Consider the following 25,801-nt stretch of genomic DNA (forward strand, 5'->3'; position numbering starts at 1 on the left):
AGACACAGAGAAAAACGAAAAACTATAAAAAAAAAACGATGCTCCGTGTGTCTCCTTGTTTATTGACAACTTGTCAATAAATTTGTTAGTAATAAATCTGTTGCTGTGTCTTCACACGGGCTGTTATGCTGTCATATATGGAAACCTTTGGAAAATATATTGCATTATTCAAAGTACAGGTCTCTAAGCTCTAACCTAAAATTTCACCATCCATCATGATCTGATTATATTTCTCACCTGTGCTGCCAACACAACGCTGCCAAATACAGTTAGGTTGGCTTATTGTGAATGACATAATTTTTGGCTTGAACTCAGTCTATTTTATTATAGCCCTTCTGCTGTTCTGGCGCACCTGTACTGCAACCGTATTCTTTTCAGGTCTGGAATGACTACTTATCATATTTTATGTTTAGGAGTTCCAGTAAATGAAATGTGATGAAGCAGCAGCGTGCTGATTGTTAAAAGTCAAGGGCTATGCTTTTGCCACTGAGTGTGGTTCATGTGTGAATATATCTTATATCTGCACATCTATATGCAAATAATGTAAAATATTGGGAGAGATATTGGATTGAATCTGAGCATATATAGACTGTGTAGGGGTGAAATATGTAACTGTAAAGATTTGGCTTGTTTGGATCTGTTAGTTGTCTAATCTGTTTGCTACACCTTTGCTATAGTTAGTTGCTTAGTTGTTTCAGTCATAAACTGTAAATCTCAATTTGTCTGCTGATATTTTCTATCTTGTAAATGTCCAGTGTAAAATTATTGATACGTTAGATTCTGCTCTGTACACATATGTGCTGCGATGCTTAATGTGCGCACGTGGTTGGGTGGTAGACGAGAATAGAAGTTTCAGAGACACACGAACAATAGCGTGTTTGAGTAGAGGGGCCTTTTTCCCGGACGTCGCTGCATACTCTTGGTTCAGCGCTGAATAGGATAAAATGGTCCTTTTGAAATAAGTAACACTGACCTCTACTCGTCAGCCCCGAAAAAGGTTAACAGCGCTGGGGACAGTGAGGTAGTGTTGCCAGGATGACTCACTGTCACGAACACGAGTGACTCACCAGACAGGCGACAGGATGAAACGGAAAGGAAAAGAAGATCTGTGACAGTTGAAGAGAGCGACGAAGGGGATAGAGAGGGAGAACATGACATGAGATAACGATGGAGGAGAGAGTTGTACAGCGAGACTTCTCTGAAGTTCTCCATTTCACATCAAAAACAGATATCAGACCATGTACTAATACTGCAAAAGTTAGTTTAGTTGCAAAATTTTAATTAAACCTACTGGGGGAAGGGAGTATGACTTTTTTTATTGAAGGCAATAAAGAGAGCACTTGTAAGGCTGCAGTTACAGCATCACACTCTCAGAATATAAATCACTGGGACCTCTGACCACCTTCATACAAGGACACACTGAAAGAGGCTGGTTTGATCACCAGTCGTAGCTCATTAAGTGATCGCAGAGGATTAAAAACTATTTTACAGATAATTCTCAACCACCCAACAGGTCAAATCATCATTTGAGGTGAATGATCCTGTAAATGTGATCAGAACGTTACTGAAAGAGGATATGTACTTAGCAGTACCAAGTGTGAGCTGCAATTGAAAGAAAATAATGGAGTTTATATACAATAACAAATAATAACAAATAATCCCTGTCTGTCTCCCCTCAGAGCGCTGTCTAGAAGACCATGAGCTGGTGGTTCAGGTCCAGGCTTCTATGAACAGCGACAGTAGATTCCTCTTCAGGAAGAACTATGCCAAATATGAATTCTTCAGAAGCCCTTTGGTAATTGCTTTTTTTTTTTTTTTTGTGACATTTCTGAACATGCTGTGTCACTTCTGATGCCCTCAGTTTACAAATACACCTGTGAGATGTGAGATTAAATGAAAGGCACGTTTCTTGACAAAGTATCCCTCTTCATTCTCTGGTCTGTGTGAATATTATGACAGCCGACTAGAATAATCAGACGTGGTTAACATTCCTAACCTATAATTATTGCCACAGCGGCTGATGTTCTCCTGTCTTTGTCTGTCTGTCTGTCTGTCTCTCCCTCCCTCCCTCTGCCTTTCTTCACCACCCTCTTCTTCCACCAGACGTTTTTCCCGGAGCATATGGTTGCATGGTGCCAGGAAACCAATCGGGCGATTCCACCGTCTCAGCTTCTTAAGGTACACAGTGCCCGCAGATGCACGGTTTCTCTGAATGATTTTCTCTCCTCATGCTGTCACGCACACAGATTAGCTTACCTCGGAGTCAGCACCTGCTGCATACTGTACAATCAACTGACATACCTAACCTCTGACCCTTAGACAGTGTGTGTCATCAGAGCCTGCAGTAATAACTACTGTTGATCCCCTGTTGACACATGACCGTCTCGACACACACACCACAGGCCCGACACCTGTGATAGATGGAATTAGGCAGTCAGAAATAGAACATAGAGTACTCTTCTTCACCTGCATACCGAATGTTTGCACAGTACAAATTCACACGCGCGTGTCATGTTGCTAGTCTGTCACGCAGACCACTCACCCACACTTACAGTGACTTCTAAAAACATATGAAGAAAATATCTGGGAGGGGAGCAGAAAAAAAAGGTGACTTTGAGGAGCTTTGGTCTTAATGGATGGAGGTTTTACATGCAGCCTGGCTCTCTGGTGTGTCCTGTAATGGAGCTGTCGAAGACAAAACCACAAGTGGAATCCACCCCTTTATCCTTGCCACTCACAGAAAGCTTTTAACTCTCCTTCTGATCACATAGGCGTTGTGCTCCATTAAGCTCTGCATAGAGGAGTCTGTAAATGAATGGAGATGGGTGAGCCAGAACTGTGTCAGGAATCCCCAGTGTTTGACTTATTCTAAACACAAGATCTTTGCACTCAATTAGAGTGCTGCCCAAACCGAGTGAGCTCAACCAGGTGTTGAGGGTGCAGAATTCAATGCAAAGGTGCAAGGTGTAGGCCTCAAAAAGAAAGTTTGTGTGCGTGCACTGTGCAAATGTTGGAAATTTCTCATGCACGGGGCCCATTGTAGGATGTTTCCAAAACACTGCGAAACATATGCTTTAAATATTGAAGGGTGCTCTGGAACAGTTTACCTTCTAGCCGCAAGCCACAGAATCCAATTCAGCTCCATTAACTTAACCTGCCACTTCATGGTGTGTGATATTTTTGTGAAATGTGAAAACTGTACGGTTAAAAAGTACTTCAGATACCCACAGGACACTTCAGGCTTTAAAGGATTCCAGTAGGAATATATCCACTATATCCACATGTTTGTTGACAGGCTTGTTGCATAACATGTAACTTTTTGTCTTCCAACATGGTCTGTAGAAATATGTCTTCAGAAGTTAAAGGCAGACCCAGATTTGTGCACACTGTGCTACACACACCACGTGTTCACTTTATTAGGCACCTGTATATCCCTGTGCTTTCCAAAACAACTATTCTGCTGTGAGGTCTTCTTTTCTGATGCCTTTAATGGTCAGTCTTTGTTGACACTGTTGGGAAGGCGTTGATTAAATTAGGTGTTTTGTGCACTGAGGTCATAGTCAGCGATGGCCACAGAGTTTGTTCAGATGACTGCGCGTTCAGCACCGTCCAGTGTCTGGCTTTATCACGGTTGCTACTGTGGTGTGTAGGAATTCAAGCTGCAGCCCATCTCAGCCATCAGCTGTCAGTCTTGCACCGATGCAAGAGCCCAGATGACACTCTGCTGTATGATTAAAAAAAAAGTAGTCGCCTCCCGCCTGTGATTCCTCTACAGATGGTGTCTCCTGCTGCTTTCAGTATCTGCAGTGGCCGTGGCAGTGAGCGTATATAGGCTTGAGTGTTGCACTCCACAGTCAGGGAGTCAGTGGTGGAGAACAGTACAGAGCGAATAAAACAACAATGTTGTGTGCTGCCACTGCTTCATGTCTTCCATGCTTCTACTTTTAGAACTTCCTAGCCACCAGTAGCTGTCCAGAGATCCAGGGTTATCTGTATGTGAAGGAGGTGGGGAGGAAGTCATGGAAGAAAGTTTATATGTTTCTGCGGCGCTCAGGACTCTACTGTTCTACGAAAGGAACCTCAAAGGTAAGAGCAACTTCACATCTTGGTTTATCACTGAAGAATTCACATGCATACTAGACAAAACATTATAATAATAACATACTAAACACGCCGGTTTCAACCAAACTGCCTTGAAAGAAAGTGCTTATCAGCTTGTTATTGATGGTGGTCTCTCTGTCGCTCCGTGTACCTTTTGGGCTGTGTCTCTCTTTGATGTTCTGACTTATTAATTTCCTTCTGTCTACAGGAGCCCAGACACCTACAGTTACTAGCAGACCTAGAAGACAGCAACATCTTCACAGTCATCACAGGCAAAAAGCAACACGGTGCACCCACAGACTACGGGTTCTGTATCAAGGTGAGTCTAAAATGAAAAAGGTGAAGGTGTTTTTCATCTATGTTTTCTATTTTAAAAGGTCTCTGGATATGAAATCTACTCAATTAATCCCATCAGTAGTAATTGAGGTAATGATGATGATTCTAAAACATGTTGATGTGCAGCCCAATAAAGGTCGAGGGGAGTTGAAGGAGCTGAGGATGCTGTGTGCTGAGGATGAACAGGGCAGGACCTGCTGGATGACTGCTTTTCGACTCTTTAAGGTAACAACGCGTTGGTCTCAAATACTATGGTGAGATGGGGGAGGTACATTTCTTAGCAGCAAAACTAAGTTTATAATATATTTATTGTTTTGTTTACCATTCTGTTGTCTCTTCTTTACAGTATGGGATTGTATTGTACCAGAATTATAAGATTCCTCAGCAAAGAAAAACCCTACTCTCACACTTCTCAGCACCTGTGGTAAGTTTGCCGCTTCTTCTTGTTAAATTCAGTTTAAGCACCTTAATCCGAGCAGTCGAGAAGAAATACATTCATCGAAATGTTTACTTGTGCCACCTCACTTTTTACTGCACTCTCTCTGTCTTGGCATCTGTATCCACACTTTCATGTGCCTCTGTCTCCCCCTAGCGGAGTGTTTCGGAGAATTCCCTCGTGGCAATGGATTTCTCAGGGAGGATAGGCAGGGTGATCGACAACCCCGTGGAAGCTCAGAGCGCTGCCATGGAGGAGGGACATGCGTGGAGGGTGAGACGCATTTAATTGTGTCTCCACACATGTCTCCATTTATTTTTCTCAAATACTCATACTAAATAAATTGGTTTCCCTTTTTAACATTATTCCACAGTAATCATTACATCTAATCCAATCAACACTTGTTTCTTTTTGCTTCACCCACCAAAAAACATAAATACAGTAGAAGAGCTCATGAACTAATCCCTGTTGTATTGTCTCTGTGTGGCATCTCTCTCAGAAGAGGAGTCAACGAATGAACATATTAGGCTCCCACAGTCCACTTCACCACTCCTCGCTAAGCTCGGGTAATTGCAAAGATTTAAGATCACTACCTTCTTTTCCTATTTTTCAGATTGTATAATGTGACACATTTTAAAGAGTGTTTTAGAATTAATTTCTCTTCTCCACAGTCATCCACATAGCCCAGCTGTGGTTCCACGGCAGGATAACCAGAGAAGAGTCCCACCGTATTATCCACCAGCAGGGACAAGTAGATGGGTAAGTGAGCTGAAGCATTTTTTGTGCAGGCACTTTACCTATCCACACAAACACAACCTTTTTTTTTCTTCTTACTGCATTAATGAAAGGTAAATCATTTGAATGTCCTTCTCACAGTCTCCTCTTTTCTCTTCGTGCACAGGTTGTTTTTACTGAGGGTCAGTCAGAGTAACCCCAAGGCATTTGTGCTCACGTTGTGCCATCACCAGAAAATCAAACATTTCCAGATACTACCGGTATGCATTTCCTGATGTTTCGTGCTTTTTATTATTCTGACGTGCAGATCAAAATGATTCATGATAATGACTGCTGAGTGCACATACAGATAGCATTGTTGCATGTGTTGGCCCATTACCTTTACCTTATTGCTTACTTAAAATTAAGGGCAGAGCATTAAAGGGATACTCTAAATTTGGTTTTGATTGAATAAAAAGCTTGGAACATGGAACTCTTTACAGCATCATTTTAAAAGAAGAGTCTAGTGTGATGTGGTGTAATCAATGTAAATGATTTTTTTCTATAAGGTCTAAATATCTGAGGCTTAAGTTCCCCCTTTTTCACCCTTCCCTTTGTTTTCTCTTGCCATGTGGTGTCCCTGCTCACTGTTGTTGGCCACCTTGATCCTGCCAGTGTGAAGAGGACGGCCAGATCTTCTTCAGCCTTGACGAGGGCGCCACCAAATTCACCGACCTGATTCAGCTGGTGGAGTTCTACCAGCTCAACAGAGGAGTGCTGCCTTGTAAACTCAAACACCCATGCACCGTTGTGGCCTTATGACATCTTCGGATCATGACCCCATGACTCCTCTCACTTGACTTGACTCTGCCTAAAGCAAAGAAAACAGCAAGACTCTGTTGGCTGGTTCTTTTGGTTTTATCTCTATAAGAAGCTGGTGAATTAACTCATGTTTGATTGTTGTCGTTTTATATTGTGAGTCTGCCGGAGACTGCTGACTTGTTGAATTTCTTTTAGTTTGCATGGATGTTTGAGGAGTCGGATACACAACTTTCGCACGTGGTTCCTCCCTCAAGGAGAGAGAAGATAAATGAACACTGCCGTTTGTGTCAATGCTGTTGCAAAATCTTCCACGATCTTGCTACCCATAGTCATCGATAAGCTTGGACCCAGAGACCCTTAAAGTCTGATCACACAGCTCACATGGAGACTGCATTTCCCCTCAACTGGACAATCAACAGGACATTTCAAGGTTTTGTGTGGACCACCCTGCTCTTTGAGAACAAATGGTCTCATTCAAACTTTTCATCAAAGAATATACTGTTATTGGAAAGTTGATTGTTTCTTAGTTTTGTGCTCAGTGAAATGAGAGTGGCCTTCGACCTCTCTGGTGTTCCATTACTTTGCTGTGAGATGGTGCCACCGCCCTCTAGTGTCATAGGCATGCAAAAGCATGTCCAAATTTAACAGTGGATCAGATCTGGAGGCAACCTGAAGGAAAGGCTGAGGAAAAAGTGTGGAAATATTGAAACAAAGTATTTTTTTAATAGTGGACAGTTTAAAACCTGCATTGTGTACCCTCATCTCTGACCACACAGTGTGTTCTTTCTTATTGAATACATACTTTTCAGTTCTTTAATATTTTTTTACATCCACTTTACAATTATTCATTCATTATTCACGTTCAATAAGCTACAGTAAGACATTATCAGCTCATTCTGTGCGTTTTTTTTTTTTTTTTATTGCATGCCCACACCCGTGCACCTTTTCCCAAAGACAAGTAAGCGAGAATCAAACCGTGGTGTCATTTGGGGTAAAATGAAGAGTAATGAATACAGTTGTGACTTCAATGTTGAAATGAAATCCAGGCTACTATTTGGGGGAATTTAGTTTACATTTTTATTGTGTTTGGTTTTTTTTTTTTGTCTGACTTTCCTCACCACAGCGCAGGGAGAGAAAAACCACTAAATTTTTCTTCAGGACTTTAACCCATATAACTGATTATTACTAACATAATAATCAGTAAATCTAATGAAACACAATCTGTATTACTCTTTGCCAAACAAAAGTAAATTAATGTGAGATGTAGAGGTTGTGGTATTGTTGCCTCTTTCTTGCACTCACTGTATTCCCACAGTTACCTCTTACCTATTGGAAGTCAGCGAGGCGTCGTCCGACTTGCAGTATAGGAATATAGATAAGTACGCTCTGCTTCTGGCAGTTTGTGTCACATCAGATAAGAGGGTGACAAGTAAAAATACTTTGCAGTGTAGCAGCAACATTAACTGGAAATGGATACACACAAACAAATCCTATAGGGCCAATTTTAAAAATGCTAACGTCACTTCCTAATCCCTAGTGCGTGATGTGTTGTCAAGCCACAATAACAAGAGCGGAGGGTTTTTTTCTGCAGTCCTAGATAACTTGCATCTTTTTTTTTATTGAGAACGATACTTTGATTATTCAAAATGCCACTAAATAGATAACACATGAAAACTATTTCAAATTCTGTCAGGACATAGGTTAATGCTGGACAGTCGAGGTTGTATTTCTGTTGATATTTAAGATGCGTTTGCAGTTCACACAAGTGACTCCTGGTGACATAGGTTCAGAATTATCTTCCTGTCCTGTTTTCCATTTCAACAACTGAAATTTCGAAACACTCACAGTTAAATTTTTGCAGGTTATTTCTCTTCAGGCCACCACCCAGCAGATCATTCATAATCCACTTATACAATGTGTTTGTACTCACTCTCCACCAAGGTTTCTTTTGAACTACAGGCTGTTTGAAGGTGCAGTCAACGTCTGAGATGCAGAATAGCCACAATGTGTTGACACTATGTGCATGGTCACCATTATATATCTAAGATGCAATGACTCAATCCTTTTTTTAAGTATTGTTGCAGAAAAATGTATTTATTTATCTGGATGTGACTGATTACTTGAAAATTTTAGATTTCATCTTTCTCAGCGCTGTTCTATACTGTTTTATTTTGTCATTACAGCATAAATGATTGACCATTGAATTTTTTTTTTTTTTTTCAAGTTTTGATTATTCAAAAAAAGAATTGTCAGCACTTATGAAGTGATGTTTCAAAGCACACTGGCATCCATAGTGTTAAACAACAACATCGTCATTCCAATACATGACATCAAACAATTTCCCAAAGCATTAGCCACTTCAGATTTTTTTTTAATTTGATTTAATATTTTATTATTTTACTTCTTTCTCCCAGATACACACTTTCTTTAAAGAAGAAATCATTGAATGAAACAAATCACCACCCCCACACACATTCAGATCCAGTGAGGCATTGTCCTGATTTCTACTGTGTTCATATACAGAAAAATCCTAGTACATATTATTCAGCTCACACAAGACCTAAAAGTTTAGTCGGGTTACAGCATCGACGTCCTTTCAGCAGAATTAGGAAATTCATCATCATTTGCATGAATATGTATTTTGACTTACTGATTTGCAGATATTTGGACATGAATCTATCTCCTAGTAGTTGCTGAACTCATCTTAGGGCATCTTAAGGTATTTAGGGCATCATGGACTTTTTGATGTGAACTGCTTGTAAGTACAAATCGACTCCTCTGCACTTATCCTCAAACTTCCAATATTAGCTACATTTTTCTTTCTTCCAGATGTGAATGGTAGCAGATGTTAACTTGTGTGGTACATGTCAGGTAGCTTTGTAAGGTGCCATTAGTATTTGGATGAAAACTGTCACAGTCTTACTTGTCAGGAAGCTAATTCAGTGTCCACATTTTTACACTTACTACACAAATGAATGTAACTGGGTTGCTCAGGGTTGACTTGGGGCATGTTAAAAACTACTAGTCCATCGAAACGTTAGGACTCTGTGTTCAATATAATGATGGATTCCTGAATATTTTAGTTTTATAAAGCTGGAAGTTGTTAGTTTTTCTTCATTATTTGCACCACCCATCTGCTTGTTGTAATTACTTGAAAAATATCCTTGCGGCAAAATTGAGTACACAGAGTACTATTTAAGAGTACTTTTAGTTTAACTTAGTTGTTTTTATTATTGTTTAAGTTGTTTGTAAGAAAGCATCAAATAGCTGCATAAAATAAAGCCCCATCACCAACAACGTTACCTATTCAATTTCAGTCATTCAATCGCGCAACAACAGCTTCAGCGAAACACAAAACACCTTCAGTTGTCCTGATATGTGGTCAATTAGAAGAAATAATCATTTTTGATGACATCATATTATGCTGTGTCTTAAGGAGATGATCAAGAACACACAAATGTGTAAATAACATGGCACATCAGTTTTTGGTATCCAGGTAACCTGTAACCAGGTGTGGTGCCACTGAGTTTCCCTTCAGAGGGAAAACTCATTGGTACTCGCACCAACTACCCGATGAACACAATCCTGCAAAAGAAAACGACTTCAAAAGATTCTGGCGGAAGGTGATTGATGGATTATCATCTTGGCTCTTGTGCATTTTCATAACATTGTCACAATGCAAGATACCGTGGCTGTACAAAGGAGTAAAGTAAAAATCTATATATAAAAATATAAACCTTTATGTATTTCAGGGAATGCAAAACGAAAACAGTAACTTATCTCTTTTTTGTAAGAGAGAGCTCCTGTATTCATAATGTGCTTTGCTTCAATCTGTAAATAGTTGAATGGCTTATAAATCTTAATTGTAACCTTTTCAGGTATTTTTGTACAAATAAGGGACTGATATATTCTGTTTATTGTAATTAGAATAAAACATTAATACATTGATATAAAAACACTGGGTTTGTCTTTGTTAAAGTACAAGTGCTATAGAAACCACTTCCTGGGCTAAACACAAACATTAAGATGAACTGTAGATGAAGTTCTGTTGAAGTTCTTCTCAATGAGTAACCCTATGTTTGTCCACCAGATGGCAGGATGCCACAACTGCAACCACTGACAAAAATGAAGTAACACCGGTCTCTAGAATTTGAGAAACTATCTATTAACAATGAATATAAAGCAAATAAATCCTGCACAACATGCAATTTGTGATATAGTAATGGGGATTTAACATTTAATCAGGTTAATGTGTAAAGTAAGAGAAGCGCATTGGTCTTACTGGAATATGACATCATCTGTGTCGTGCACTTTGAGTTCACAGTCAAAGTAGTAAAGTTGCAAGGCAAACAGAGATTAAAGATTAAGATTTGTCAAGCTTTTTAGTCTATTATGCAATTTCTTGTCATCTTAAAATGTACATAGGGTAATAACTGTGCCCAGTGTATCTGTAAACAAAAAAAATCGATTTAAAAAAACGGGATTGACCTCAAATTAGATGAAAGCAACCTGGCTTCGCTATAGATATTTTAAACAGCGCCCTCCTTCCAGACTTCATAGAAAAATACTGTAATACTGTGTAATATTATGTTCATCTGTCATGGTGGCTTTTTATGTGTGAATTTGACTTAAGGGCCACAGGAAAACGCAGCATATGCAACGTGCACTCATGCTATCACCTTTTTGAAATCTTATGAATCAGTCTCCTGCATTGCCTGGGAGCCCTGTTCCTATTGGCTGGTCTAGTAGGGCTTGATGGGGTGGGGGTGGTTAGTTACGAGATAAAAGGAGCAAATGTCTCTTGTTCTGCTTACGCATACACACACACACACACACACACACACACACACACAAACAAACACTCACCACATGCGCATTTGTCCGTTTCTCTGTCCTTTCTGTGGACGCTAAAGAAGAAGAGAGGATCCACCTGAAAATGTGAGTATATGGACACACACACACACACACACGCGCGCATATATATCCAACATGCCTAATCCTATTTGAGATAAGGATAAGGATAAGGGCTCTGCATGCATCTGTACAAGGGAAAGCGATATGCACTGTCAAACACTTGTTGAATGATACGGCATGAGTGAAGAACAAGGAGCAATGTCCACATGTTGCACAATTTGATCAGGCAGTGTGAGAGGAAAGTGGATGAGAACTTATTTCAAGGCTTTTGCTACAGTCGAACTATTTTATTGTGCTGCAGCATGTCTGCTCTATGAAGTATGATGTATTAAGTATTGTTTGAAGTTGATAAATAGATCCATTAATGTCACTGAGTCATGTCTTTACTGATCCAGTTATCCACCACTGTGATCAAAGAAATCTCCGTAATAAAGAAGGTTTGTAAAAATGCCCAGAGTTCAGAACAACGGTCTGCAAATATAAAATGACTTGCTAGCAAGATTTTCTTTGCATGTCAGTCCATAAAGTGGAAGAAAACTCACCTTTGATCGGACCGATTCAATGTGTTGATATAACAGTCAGTGGTTCGTACATGTACATTTTGAGTGAAGTCATAAAAGCTTGACCTACGCTGCGTTTCTCTATTGGACCATGTACTGGTACTGGTGTGGAAGTGACAATTAGATTACTCATTATCTCATAAAAGGCACACAGGTACAACGGCTTAGCTGTTCATATTGCTTAATTTGCCCCACTTTGCAAGCCTTGCTAGTGGGGATTACAGTAAACCAACTGCATGTTATGAGGGGTTGTTAGAGACATCATTCAAATGAATCCTCTCATAGACACGCGTGAAACCAAACTCACTATATACTAAACTGAAAACCACTCACACACAGTTTAACCTACTAGGGTCATTGCATAGATGCTGTCACAACTTGGAGCGTGAACACAATGTGACTAATACGATTAACAGTTTGACACCTCCACCCGTGGTGCAGTGGGCACCACAATAATACATGTGCAGCCAAGGTGTTCAACTCTGTTTCAAAAGTGAAGATCTTTTTGTGCAAATTTAAATAAAGTTTTCAGTTGTTGTTGACTCTGTAGTGAAACTTTATTCTAACCATCACACACTTACACCCAGCTGGTTGAAACAAGTGCTCCTGTGCTGTGTTCCAGTGGCAGCATGGATGCAGCAGAGTTCCGACGCAGGGGAAGGGAGATGGTGGACTATGTGGCCGATTACCTGGAGAACATAGAACAGCGCCCGGTCTACCCAGATTTGGAACCAGGGTACCTTCGTTCTTTGATCCCCAGTGAGGCCCCGCTGGAGCCTGAGAGTTATGAAGACGTCATGAAAGATGTGGAGAGGGTCATAATGCCCGGGGTGAGCACATAGTGCTGCAGCTCGACATATTCTCTCACAACCTCTTTTCTGACGTTGTTAATTTGAACAAGCTTAAATGTTTAACCCATCTCGGTGCAGTTTAAATGAAATAAAAGTGGATTATCATGATGCTGCCCTTTTTATTTAATCCCCTTGTGTCTGTGGCTATTAGAACATTTAGATTTACATATCTTCTCTGTTTCTAGATTACCCACTGGCACAGTCCGTACTTCTTTGCTTACTTTCCAGCTGCTTCCTCTTACCCTGCCATGCTGGCTGACATGTTGTGCGGAGCGATCGGCTGTATTGGCTTCTCCTGGGTAACAAACACTTGGTTGTGTCTCTGCGTCTGACTTTTTATTGCAAAGCTGTCTGTACATTTCGTTCACACTTACACTCATTTTTATTTGTATTTTGGGTGTGTTTTAGGCTGCAAGCCCAGCATGCACAGAGCTGGAGACCGTGATGCTGGATTGGCTCGGAAAGATGCTCCAACTGCCTGAGTGTTTCATAGCCGGGACTGACGGTCACGGCGGGGGCGTCATTCAAGTAAGAGTTTTTAAATTGTCTGTATTTATGTCGGTGTTACATCATTAAATAAAATTTTCTCAGAATGTTCTCCGCTTGTCTTTAAAATGATAGTGGCAAGAAAAGCCAGTGAACTATTTCCACTATCTGCTTTTTGTGTGTGTCCACAGGTACAGAAAGTACTTCCTTGAAACTATTGCTGCCAAAAGCAACAACTAGTTATTATATGTTATTTATATATTTATTTTATAGTTTAATTAAAAAACTATTTGAATTCCTTTTTTTCAATCTAAAGATTGTGTTTTTTTTATTTTAGAAATGTTGTCTTATTTGAAATATTTATTTGTATTCTATTCATTTCAACGAGCAAAGGGTTCACTTACTTTTTCTTGCCACTATGAGGCTATTTCTGGTTACATTTATTTTGGTTACCAATGTGTGAAAGGAGCCATGACTTTTTGAAGAGGTTCTACTTCTTAAATGTGTGTGATTTAATTGTCTTGTTTGACTTTCAGAAAGACAAAAGTGTTTATACGTCCCCACAAGCAATTTATGAACTATTGATTGTTTGTCACTTCCTCTATCTGGTTCACACCAGCTGAACATTTGCAGGAAATTGCCTTTTAAAATGTCATCCACAGGCAGAGATGACGAGTATGGTGCTGGGATTGTTTCGTGTGGCAAAAGGCTAAACATTATTTTAGCGTTGCATTGACTGAAACAGCAGCAGATGATGCTGTGTGTGTGCGTGTGTGTGTGTGTGTGTGTGTGTGTGTGTGTGTGTGTGTGCTTCTGCCATAGTGAGCAGTAAAGCATGAGAGTGCACTCTGATGACAGATCATTTCATGCCTCTCATATTGTGACCACCTGAGTGTCAGGGTGTGTTTATGTGTGTGTGTGGTGTGTGTGTGCTCATCTGCTTCATCATGTTTTTGTTTCTGACTTGTCACTCTCCTTTTTAAGTGCAGTTTACCAGCTCACTATGGCAACGCATGGGGCTGCTCTCACTGCAGCAGGGCTAATGAGTGTGTTGTGACAGCACATTGCTAGTCTGTTATTATAAACCATATAGTAACACAAAGGGGGAATGGCATGGTTTCACCACCCTTAGATGTCTCTTTTTACCCAATGTGTGAGTCATTTGGTGGCAGGACAAGGCATTTCGCCCATGATTAAAATAAATTACAAATGACAAAAGCTGAAGAGTCTAATTGACTTGCAGTTGCTCTTTTGATGTGAACTCCATCTTTAGCGGTAGTACATCACTTCCTATGTCAAAGTGTATTTATGCAGTTTCTGTTTTCAGCTGGTAAAGGGAAGAACTGCAATAAACGCCTGCCCAGTTACATTTATAACAGGCTATACTTCATGATTACTGATATTATACTGTAGGAGGATGAATGAAACTGGTACCAGGTTCACAGGCATAATGTGGTCAGTGTGCCGTGTGAGCAGTAGCAGGAAGTACACTTTTGGAAACCTAATGTTTGCTTTTGCTTTTTGTTTGCTTTAATAACTTGGAGCATAATCACAGTGATTCGATGGAAGGTTGATTGATTGATCCTTTCTGTGGCTCCCTGTCTACTCAAAGATGAAGCTTGTTATACTCTAACTCAGATGTGGTTTTGACAAAAATGACAAGACCCATATTAGCCTTTGTTGCGCTTATTGATTCAATCATTTGGCCATTTCATTGACTTTCTTGTCCTAATGCCTGTTCAGACCTCAGAGGCCACGCTTCACTTCATTATGTGGACTAAAATATTCTCTTTGCATCAGGATACCTGATGCTGCCTCACGAAACAGTTTTTAAATACTGTGAGTTTCTTTTTTCTAATGAGGATGTGGAGCTCTCACTGTCTTCAAATCACAATGAATGGCACATACAGTATATAGCACAAAGCACCGACTACCTCTGTTTGTTTGTGTGCTATTGCATGGACAGTATGCATGACATGTCCTTTGCTAAAACATATGACTAAATAACTCCCAATTCAGCTTTAACTATCCACTAGAAGTAGAACATGAAGAATGTCTTCTACTAGCTGCTGAATTATACTTAATTTTTCATTTAGATGTGTAGATGACGATTGTTTGAACAAAAGCAAATATACTCCATGTCTTTAATTCTTTCTTTTGTAAATACAGGTGACATTCAGCCCAGTGGAGCACTGCTTTTCAATTTTCCTCTATTTTTCCAACAGGGCACAGCCAGCGAGGCGACCCTGATTTCCTTACTTGCTGCCCGTTGTAAAGCCATCCGCCGCGTGCAGGCCACTAACCCTGAGATATCAGAGGCTGAAGTTCTCTCCAAACTGGTGGCATACACCTCTGAGCAGGTAGCTATAAAAAATATACTCACGAACACGCTTCATGGGACAGACAGGACTCTGTGATTCCTTTTGTTTATCTATATTCAGAAAATAGTGAATCATTTTAAGAAAGTATTAATCAATCCCAATGCACAATCGTCAAGGTGCCTTTTGAAAGTTCATATGAAATTCACAACCATTCAGTTTACTGGACAATAAAATTGACTATAAATGTAATTAAGGGCTGTGAAATTGACAACAAACACAGTGAACAGCCAGTACAGCTGCGTGATTGCAAAGCTTTGCAAATGGTCTCATTTAGTAGCAGTCCACGTGAACTCAGATCATTAAAGGTTACCTCTGTGAAAGTCCAGTTCTTCAGTGATTGAATGAGACAGAGGGTCAGTCAGGCAGTAGCTGGCTCTGATCAGGTTTAATACCAGGCTGACTTTGTGATTGTGTTAGGGAGTCGCCTGAGGGCCACACAGACCTTTGCAGAGTAAACAGTCGTTTCTCTAGTGAAAAACGCAGGTCAATGGTTGTACATGTCTAAAGCAGGTAATGTATTGTAGATGATGAGGGGTCGTCTTCATAAGATCTGAGGTTGAGAACGGTACAAAAGCCTCAAAGAACAGCACTCGTATTTATGTCGACCAAACAGGCTTCAGCACTGTGGTCCAACGACTTGCTCGCTCTGGGTTTTCTCACTAATGTTGCCTGTCCTTCTCCCAAAGGCTCATTCTTCAGTGGAACGTGCTGCTCTGATCGGAGGAGTGATGATGAGGAAGGTTCCTACAGACAAAACCTATGCTGTCGGAGGCCATATGCTTAAGCAAATGGTGGAGGAGGACAAAGCAGCTGGATTCATCCCTTTCTATGTAAGAAAAGACAAAAATCAACATCCACTCAGCTGCCACAGAGTAAACACACAACACACAGACAGACACAACAATATTTTAATTATTAAATACTGTTAATTTTTCTACTGAAACTCAAACATCTGCTGTTGGACTGTGTTTGTTACGCGTGCAAACCTTACAACTACTTGCACAACCACCCACTGAGGATGCTGCTGTGCACACCCCGAGGCTTCTGTTGAAGGATAACATTGTTTCTGTTGAACATAATGCATGTCTATCTGGTTAAGCCCAATAATCCCTGTCTAATGTAGACCTACAGATCACTATCAGCGTACAGTATTCAGAGGCTGCAATAGCCCATCCGTTCTGAATCAGTGTTTCTGTCTAAACCAGCTGGATTTATTTGTCTATTAAAAACTGATATTGTTTTTTCTACATAAACAATATGTAATTGTAGCTGCAATGACTGTGAATTGGTGTCTCATTTCCAGGACAAAATAGTTTAGATTCAATCCATCATTTTTGTAACAGGAATGGCGCAGGTAACAAAGCACTCTGGCATTGAATGTGTGTGTTTGTTTCAGTTCTGTGCGACTCTTGGCACCACTCCATCGTGCGCTTTTGATCACACCACCGAGTTGGGACCCATATGTGAGTCAACCGCTGCGGCAACATGAGATTGATTTGATTAATGTCAGGAATTGAAAAAGATTGTTTGGTCCTGGTGCCTTTTTTAGTTTTACAATACACACACACACACACACACACACACTCGCACCTAACCAGGTGAGAGAGAAAAAAAGATACAACAACCAAAGTTTTAAAATAAGTTCTCTGCTTCTTGTCTGTTCCAGGTAATGATGAAAACATGTGGATGCACATTGATGCTGCGTATGCTGGCAGTGCATTCATCTGCCCTGAGTTTAGGCCTTTGTTAAACGGCATTGAGGTATGTAGAAGTATACATTTTTTAACCTTGACACTCTAATGGATGTATGATAGGTTAAATATGGTTTAACCTGAAGTGCTCATCATCTCCACATACATAGACAGAGCTGGTGCTGATTGGCAAGAGAACTTGTTTCTGTTCAGCTGCTTGTGAAATATCTCCCATATCATCTATGAAAGTAAACACTGACCACATGCTGATTATTTCCAGCTGATTTAGTTCTGTTTGAAAATGGCGTAATGTTAATGTCAAGGAGTGAGTAATATGCCAAACAATTGGCATGAGACGTAGGAGCATCAATTTGCTTTTTGAGGCTGCCAAGGCAGCTGTTGCTCCCCAAGCTGTGCAGAGACGCAGAGATAAGGGCAGAGTAATTTCCTGAGGCAGCGTTAGACCTTTATATATCACTGTTTATTAGACACACAAGTTCAAACAATGTTGGCAGTCAGAGAAGACCGTCTTGGCTGTAAAATGACCAACTGTTGTCTTATCTTTTCTTCTACAGACATCTGTAAAATTGGGGAATTTAAGAGAGAGACAGAGAAAATTCGCAAACTGGTTTGAGACACTTGCAGTAATACTTAGTGTTAGATAGTATGGAGCTCATATACAGCACAGAGATTATAGTACATCACTTTGAAACTTTAGAAGGTCAATAAAAGTGTTCGACAAACACATTAAAACAGAAGCCAGTCTTTTTGGGCAGCGCAGCCCTGATGGAGGGGTGGTTGCTAGGATATGAGTGATGGCCGAACGGCAACCACCCTCTTTTGAATCAGTCAGCATGGCAACTGTCATCCTAGAGCCTGCATCATATTGTCTGCCTACGTTGTCTTATTGCATTTTAGGAGGAAGAGAAAAAGGATATTACAAACGATATCAAACAAAAAGATGAGAACAGATTAGGACAGGTTTTTCTTTCTTTGAATCAACCCTGGCCATGAAAGGGTTCTTTTCTCATGCACTCTGTGAGCTGTGGGCTCGATGGGCCTCTTTTGCATTTCAAATGAATTGTCCATGCTTTAGTGTAGATAACTGTTGGTGAGAAGCTCGTCTCTGCGTCAGTAATAATAAATAAAGATTTACACTTCTATGGTGCGCTTCTGCAAAATATTTTAGGGCCACTAGATTTCATTTCTCTATGATCACCTTATTAAATTATTCCGACCTCCCTGAAAGCCCTTCATATTTTATCATGATATCATTTTTGTTATATCTCTATAGTTCGCGGACTCTTTCAACTTTAACCCACACAAATGGCTTTTAGTCAACTTTGACTGCTCTGCAATGTGGTAAGTCCCAAATATAAAAGTCACACTTGCTACAACTCCTGCACTGTCCTTCACCACTTATTCCTACTCTGTTAAGTACCTTACTGGTGTGGATAAAGAGAAAGCTAAGTCAGTAAACTCGAAATGACACATAGACACATTTTTAGAGCTATCCATACTATTGTCAGCGTTTAGTATTTTATGTATTTCTAATTTGTCAGAACACACCAATTTATATCGGACTCTCAGGCCACTAAAGTAACAACAAGCACTTATTGAGCAACAGAACTGATATCCATCTACAGTACACTTACACTTGTCATGTGCACAGTAAAAATAGAGCTGCGCTTTCCACCTGCCCCTTCTGTCAGCGACAAAACAACAAAACGAGACATGCACGGTACAAAATAGAAACAAACCCTGACATGTCATAGAGAGAGCTTCTTAAAACCTTTTCCATCACCTCTGGCTGGTTTAGCTGTCTGAAACATGTACAGTAAAGCCTTTACACTACTTTGTCCAAATACACTAATGAAGCTATTGTACAGTAACTCACATGAAGATACATTTACTGTATCTAACATACATAAAGACCTTTTGACATGCGATACTGTCTAACAATATGGTATATGGTATATGGTCAAATGTAAAACACACTGAGGCAATAAGACAAATAATAGTATCAGTATCACCTGTTGCACAACATTGTGTGAAGTCTACATGGATGTACTCTGGTCACATCTGACAAAGCAAGAAACCTTTTTACGCAAAGACTAGTGAATATACACATTGCACAGCATAATAAAAATGGATAGGGTTAAAAGGTTCAGTAATGGTGAAAAGATTTTTCAACACAGGGTGAAGAAGAGAACAGACATTATCGGAGCCTTCAAGATGGAACCACTCTACCTGAAACATGAAAACCAAGAGTCAGGTAGGGGGATTACGCTTAAATTATCTGAAGAAACATTCACAGAACAGGTTGGGTGACGCTGACGTGTTTTGCATAACACAACGAAAATGAATAGCTGTGACCTTGTACACCTCCAAAGAGCTTTTTGCAAAATAGGTGTCACGGTTAGGGTTATAATTGTAAATAAATTCTGTGAGTCAGCAGAACAATTTCATAATCCTATCTTGCAGGAGTCTACATGAAGTCAAGCCCATTTACAGTATTTGTAACTTAATTTAATTAATACACACCACTAACATCATTTATTATTCTCTATCGTCTAGTCTTTAGAAGACTAAAGCATGTGTGCTGTGTGTGGTGATATGCATACTTCTATCCTGCAGATGGGCTAAGAGCCGCACTATAATTTGTCTGACAGAGAAGCAGTCACAAAGACAGAGACAGACCAACTCACTGAGGCTCCTTACAAAAGCCTTCTCTCATACAATCTGGACTCTTCAATGTAATTAGTGGTTATTAGCACCAGCTAACACTGGCTTTCATTCTGCAGAGATAAGCTATCTGTAGCCAGTGGTCTGTGTGGGCTGACAGTGGTGTGATCAGTGAGTTACAGTGAGTGGGTGCGATGACGGAAACACCTGGAGGATCGAACACTGGATCCAAAATGCAACAGCTTTGCAATAGATGTGTTTCAGATTCTACTAATGTTCAATGGCAGCACTTTGGTGGTTAAACGTTACCACTGCAGGTTGTAATCTCTGCTCATTTCAATCAGGATTCTTTTTTCATACTTCCTGATAAGGTATTTTATCTAATGATGGTTCACACTGTAAGTGAGTCAAAAAGGCTTTTAGCTGCACTTCAGACACTAATAAAATCTAACGTAATGCCATTTGTTTTTCTCTTCAACAGGGTTGGTCACAGATTATAGGGTAAGAGAAAGCTAATTATTATAAAGGTAACCAGCAAATCAACATCTGTACTGATGATCTTGACCTGGCAGCTCTAACCACTGTCCTGTTTGCCTCCTCATGGGTCCTGCAGCATTGGCAGATTCCACTTGGAAGAAGGTTTCGCTCACTGAAGTTGTGGTTTGTCTTCCGTATGTATGGGCTCAAAGGTCTGCAGGCTCACATACGCAAGGTAGACAACTAACTGAATATACGTTACAGACACAGCTTGTATGATCTGGTTTGAACTTGGCCTAGCAGTTCAAATATCTGAACAATCATCAAAGACTAACATAGATGGATAGAGAGTTGGATCAATAAATAGATACGTACATACAAACATACCAACACGATGCATTACAAAGTTAAATTTAGCAGCATAATATCTCAGTCACACAAAAGCAGTAAAATACTATTATTTATTATATTATTAACAATATATATTTATTGCAAACCTATTGTGATGAACTTAGTCTAAACCCTGATCTCCTCGTGCTTTTTAAATTATACATGGCTAAAAGATTAGGACACCACTTTACTTTTTCGTTTCTTCCATTCATCTGCCTTCTCTCTCTTTCATGCTCCGGTTCATTCCTTCTATCCAATCACTACTCCTGAAAAAAAAAAAAGAAAACACTTCTGATAATCACATATGCTTGGTCTTTATGGTAAATGCCATCCCCCTTCCTCCCTCCCACACCTTACCCCTTCTAATCCTCCTTACCGCTAAAGTCCCTTCAGTCCACTCCCTCATCATCTCTCGCTCCATCAGCATGTCCTATCAGTCATATACTGTACGTCTGGTCTGTAGCCTCTTAACGACATTTTCTCCTGCTTTTTCTACTCCAAACCATCATTTTCCCAGTGCCTTTTCTCCTTGGTGCTTCACCCCTGTGCGCCTGTTTCTCTCCCTCATCTTCCTCTCCTCTGGCTGGTCTGTCAATCAAATGAGCCTGTTCTCTGCCTGTTTCCTCTCCATTTAAAATGAAGTGGCAGAGGCAGCACGGATCCCTCCAGCAAAAACCCATGACATGCCACTTTACTTCAAATGTATCTTTCAGAAAATTCATGCAGTAATGCTTACCATCCTTAGTAGACTATTACTGATACAATGTGTTGTCATGTGTCTCTTTCCCAGACAAACAAATTAAATTTCTAATTTGTCTTTATGTCTTTGCAAACTTAATGAGCTATTCCCATGTGGACAAAATTAGTTGTATGTTAATGACAGCAACATTATGAGATTTTCCTTATCACAAAGACAGTCAGTGAGAATATACTAGAATATGCCTTGTAAGCAAGTCTGGATGAGGGTGGATTATTGTCAGTTGTTGGTCATTTAAGCCAGTCTTTGCTTTTATTAGAGAGGAATTGTTGGTGGTATTTAACTTTCAAAATGCAGCCTCATGACTTAGTGGGCTCTTTGATCATAAGTGAATTAATCATGTAGTAGGAGCATGCTTTGGTCACACAATGCCATTTCCGAAAATCTGATTTTGACACAGAACATGTCATGGTTAATGAGGCCTGATTTTAAACTCATTTGAACCGAGACTCCCAGGCTGGGCATGCTTATCTTTGATTATCAGTAGTTTGAGATCAGATTGTAACATTCATAAATAAAGAGGTTATACTCTGAAAAGCAAAGGAAATTGGTTTTGCTAGCGAGTTACAGTCCAAGCTCCGTGGGGAAAAGTGCTCTGATCTAATACAGCACTGCCATCTAGTGAAAATGATTGAAGTTACAGTCTTCACCCCAGTCACGTGGATGTGATTCTGATTTTGTGGTCGTATCGTATTGTGTGACCAGGCAACAATTTCAAATAGACAGTTTTCCCATCCAATGCTTTTTTTTGCACTGCATTAATCCTAATTGTGTTTTTTTATCACTGACCTGTCTTGTTAAAATTGCAATGACTTTTATGTAAATCTATTGTGAATGGACATCAAAAAAAAAAAAAAAAAAAAAAAAGCTACAGAGATCTGCAGACTAATTAGAACAAGTGGAGCAGTGCAAAAGAACACTGTCAGCATGGATATTAGTGGTAAAGTACATAGGGTAACATACTGCAGTGCAAACAGCACCAGTTATAATATACCTTATGTCTTGTGTATGCAGCAAGTGGCCCTGGCTAAAGAGTTTGAGAGTCTGGTGCGAGCGGACAAGAGGTTTGAGATCTGTGCTGAAGTCATCATGGGACTTGTTTGCTTCAGGCTTAAGGTAACAGCATACTGTATACATTGAATGATCTTGATAAAACATGTGGTCCTCTATTCCCTTACCCTACAGAACCCATTTTTTTAACTAATCAACTTAAAGTCACGTAAAGTCACATTCCACAGCAGAAAATAACCCACCTAAATAAATCATTCTTTTCTTGAAATTGCTTCTATCAGCACAGTAAAGCTGAAGTCTGTGAGGTCTGAACAGTGCTAATAAATATTTACCTAACAATGAGTGCTTAGGTAAGAGGTGAGTTATATACCATAACACATTAATAGTAATAATGAGGATAAACAGTAAAGAGAAGTTAAAGAGTAAAGAGACTTAAAACCCAGTTCCTCTGTGATTAAAGAGAGACAACACCAACCATTATTATTATGATCTAATAAACTTTTGTTTACATGTCGTGGAGGTAGACTGTAGATTGAGAATAAAACTGCACTGTGCCCTCAGGGACCTCACAAAGCATCTACTGTAAATAACTCTCCTTGCCTCCTCTTCTCAGGGCTCCAATGAGCTGAACCAGAACTTGCTGAAAAAGATCACCAAGAGCCAAGAGATCCACCTGGTGCCTTGCCAGCTCTCAGGCCGCTTCGTCCTGCGTTTTGCCATATGTGCACGCACTACAGAGTCACGTCACATCCAGCAAGCATGGCGGCACATCACACAGTTGACTTTTGAACTTCTGCAGGAGCCCAGTCATTGACTACCCTGATGCCTACATGAGTACCAAAGTTAGGACGACAATTCTGAGTTTCGTGTTGCAAATGGATAATGTCTTAAAGGGAATGAACAATGATTTCACAGTTCATGTCGCTGTATGGTGCGTTTCTGTCTGCAGCCAGGTTATCCAGTCATGTGGTGATTACTTTGCTTATTTTGTGATGTTGGAATTTGATGTTGTAAGTGAAAATGACTTAAAACACATCCACCCCAAAAACTCCAACGTGCAAAAAAGATGTGGTGCATACCATTTTTTCTATTTGCAGTTTATGTCCCTATTAATTTAGCTTTTATATGCCACTGTCTGTACTTTATTGTGGCTATCATGGACTCATCCTTGTGCAGTCTTGTCTTCAGTGTCTATGCCATGTCATTGTCTTGTGTGTAAAAACTGTCTTGGTTGAATTCAAATGTTTATGTTCTCTGCAATGAATGTATTACACATATTATGTGTGACTGAACTTCCGGTTGTATCTGTACATTCTGTGGGTGCTCACGCAAAAAAGGCTTTTATGTACTGTACTGTAAATGTTCAGTGATACATTAGATTAAATGAAGGATTGAATGGAGTGGAAATTGTAAAAGTTGGTGCATGCTGCACGGATAGTAAAGCATCTTGAGGCAAGTTTGTGATTTGAGATACAGCATTACATAAGCAAAAAAATAAAATTGATTTGAGAAAGATTCATTTATGACATTACTGATTTTGTATATTATATGGAGTGCCTTCCTGTGAGGTTCAAGTAGAAGTTTGTAATGTGGTGAACAGACCCCCGTTTGTGTGTACTGAGCAGGCTGACAACTATCAGTATGCTAATACCTGCGTGTCTGAAAGACTATTGTTCCTGTTTTCATTAATTTAGCTTGTGATTAGACAAAAGATTATCTCATATCAATTATACTACTTTTATATCTGTTTCATCGATGAGCACATTAGTGCTTACAGTCCCAAGACAAAGACTTAACTTCTACTTCACAGCGCTGTGCTGAGAGAGAAATCTGTGATCAAAAAAGTTGTACAAATTGTGAATTTGTAAAAATATTCTGCTTGCACACTGTTAAACACTAAGTTCATGCTCATAAAGTAGTTTCACAATGTGTACCAGGGATCTAGGATCCCTCACACAAGAAAAGTCTCAAGATTTATGATGAACAAATGTAAAAATCCAAGAATCTCGTTACCCACATCTGTAACATATTGTGATTACATTATGGTTCACAGCTTACCAACACCTCGTATCTGTCTGCAAGGATATATATAAATTTGTGGTGTGCCCACCACACTTTGTTGTTAATTCCAATAATTGTGTTAAAGTCAAGTGTTGTTACTGATCAAGGTGTTTTCTCTTTGCCTTGGCTGTGTGCTACATGCATGGTATGGGATTATTTCAATAAAACCTGTTGCAGAGTTCACAAGATTTGATTGTGCCAATTGTTTTATCAGTTTTGTCAAAATACCACATGTGATTAGGAAGTTGTTGTTTCCTAGTACTGTATGTAACTGACTTCATCTTTTCCAGTCGGCTGTCTTCTTTCAGGGGTCCTCACAGCCAATCATCTATCCTCTGCATCCTCTTCTCTTACACCAACTAACTTCATGTCCTTTCTCACTACATCCATAAATCTCCTCTTTGGTCTTCCTCTAGACCTCCCGCCTGGCAGCTCCACCCTCAGCATCTGTTCACTGATATGTTCACAATCTCTCCTCTGAGCATGTCCAAACCACCTCAATCTGGCCTCTGACTTTATCTCCAAAACATCTGACATGGTCTGTCCCTCTGATGGACTCCTTCCTGATCCTCTCCATCCTCACTCCCAAAGAGAACTTCAACATCTTAAGCTCTGCTACCTCCAGCTCTGCCTCCTGTCTTTTCTTCAGTGCCACTGTCTCTAAGCCGAACATCTTGAACACCTTTCCTTTAATTCTTGCTGATACTCTGTTATTACACAGCTCCACAACAGTCACCTCTTATACTCTTTTTTCAGTTTCATTTTCCTCATTCATCAACTTTTCAAAGTATTCTTTCCATCTTCCCAGAACACTCTTGGCATCTGTCAATACATTTCCATTTCTGTCTTCAATAACCCAAACGTGCTGCACATCTTTCCTATCTCTATCTCTTTTGGCTCGCTAATCATCTCTCCCTCCTTACTGTTCAACCTAGCAGATGAGGCCCTGTACTCCTGTCTTTTCTGTGTCCAACTTCTTCTTAGCTTACCTCTCACTCTGTATACACACCCGGACTACTTGTTTACACCATCACGTCTCCTTGTCCACTTTCCACTTCCCTGATGACACACCAAGTACCTTCATACCTGTCTTCCTGATCACATTAGCTGTAGCTGTCCAGTCATCTG

The 25,801-nt window shown here is 40.0% G+C and overlaps 2 protein-coding genes across 4 annotated transcripts in view; both read left to right on the forward strand.

The window, feature by feature from the left end:
* LOC113169628 (growth factor receptor-bound protein 10-like) overlaps positions 1 to 9,941 on the forward strand; it is a 52,799-nt gene extending 42,858 nt beyond the window's left edge. For 2 of the 3 annotated variants that reach the window (XM_026371195.1, XM_026371196.1), the window contains exons 7-17: positions 1,680 to 1,795; positions 2,104 to 2,178; positions 3,949 to 4,086; positions 4,310 to 4,420; positions 4,564 to 4,662; positions 4,784 to 4,861; positions 5,030 to 5,146; positions 5,373 to 5,439; positions 5,545 to 5,632; positions 5,775 to 5,868; positions 6,263 to 9,941. In XM_026371195.1, the coding sequence (XP_026226980.1) occupies positions 1,680 to 1,795; positions 2,104 to 2,178; positions 3,949 to 4,086; positions 4,310 to 4,420; positions 4,564 to 4,662; positions 4,784 to 4,861; positions 5,030 to 5,146; positions 5,373 to 5,439; positions 5,545 to 5,632; positions 5,775 to 5,868; positions 6,263 to 6,409 (1,130 nt within the window). In that variant the 3' untranslated portion in view covers positions 6,410 to 9,941. The remainder of the gene's footprint in view (positions 1 to 1,679; positions 1,796 to 2,103; positions 2,179 to 3,948; positions 4,087 to 4,309; positions 4,421 to 4,563; positions 4,663 to 4,783; positions 4,862 to 5,029; positions 5,147 to 5,372; positions 5,440 to 5,544; positions 5,633 to 5,774; positions 5,869 to 6,262) is intronic. The other variant, XM_026371197.1, reaches the window with a different exon arrangement.
* A 1,307-nt stretch (positions 9,942 to 11,248) lies between these two features.
* ddc (dopa decarboxylase) lies at positions 11,249 to 24,690 on the forward strand. The gene is made up of 14 exons (XM_026370333.1): positions 11,249 to 11,347; positions 12,506 to 12,713; positions 12,920 to 13,033; positions 13,143 to 13,262; positions 15,446 to 15,580; positions 16,288 to 16,431; positions 16,998 to 17,064; positions 17,268 to 17,362; positions 18,587 to 18,654; positions 19,491 to 19,567; positions 20,459 to 20,478; positions 20,591 to 20,689; positions 22,616 to 22,717; positions 23,226 to 24,690. The coding sequence occupies exons 2-14, from the start codon at positions 12,513 to 12,515 to the stop codon at positions 23,424 to 23,426; spliced, it is 1,443 nt and encodes a 480-aa protein (XP_026226118.1). The 5' UTR covers positions 11,249 to 11,347; positions 12,506 to 12,512; the 3' UTR covers positions 23,427 to 24,690.
* The last annotated feature ends 1,111 nt before the right edge of the window (positions 24,691 to 25,801 follow it).

The sequence above is a fragment of the Anabas testudineus genome, chromosome 16 (assembly GCF_900324465.2).
Source record: "Anabas testudineus chromosome 16, fAnaTes1.2, whole genome shotgun sequence".
Taxonomy (NCBI): Eukaryota; Metazoa; Chordata; class Actinopteri; order Anabantiformes; family Anabantidae; genus Anabas; species Anabas testudineus.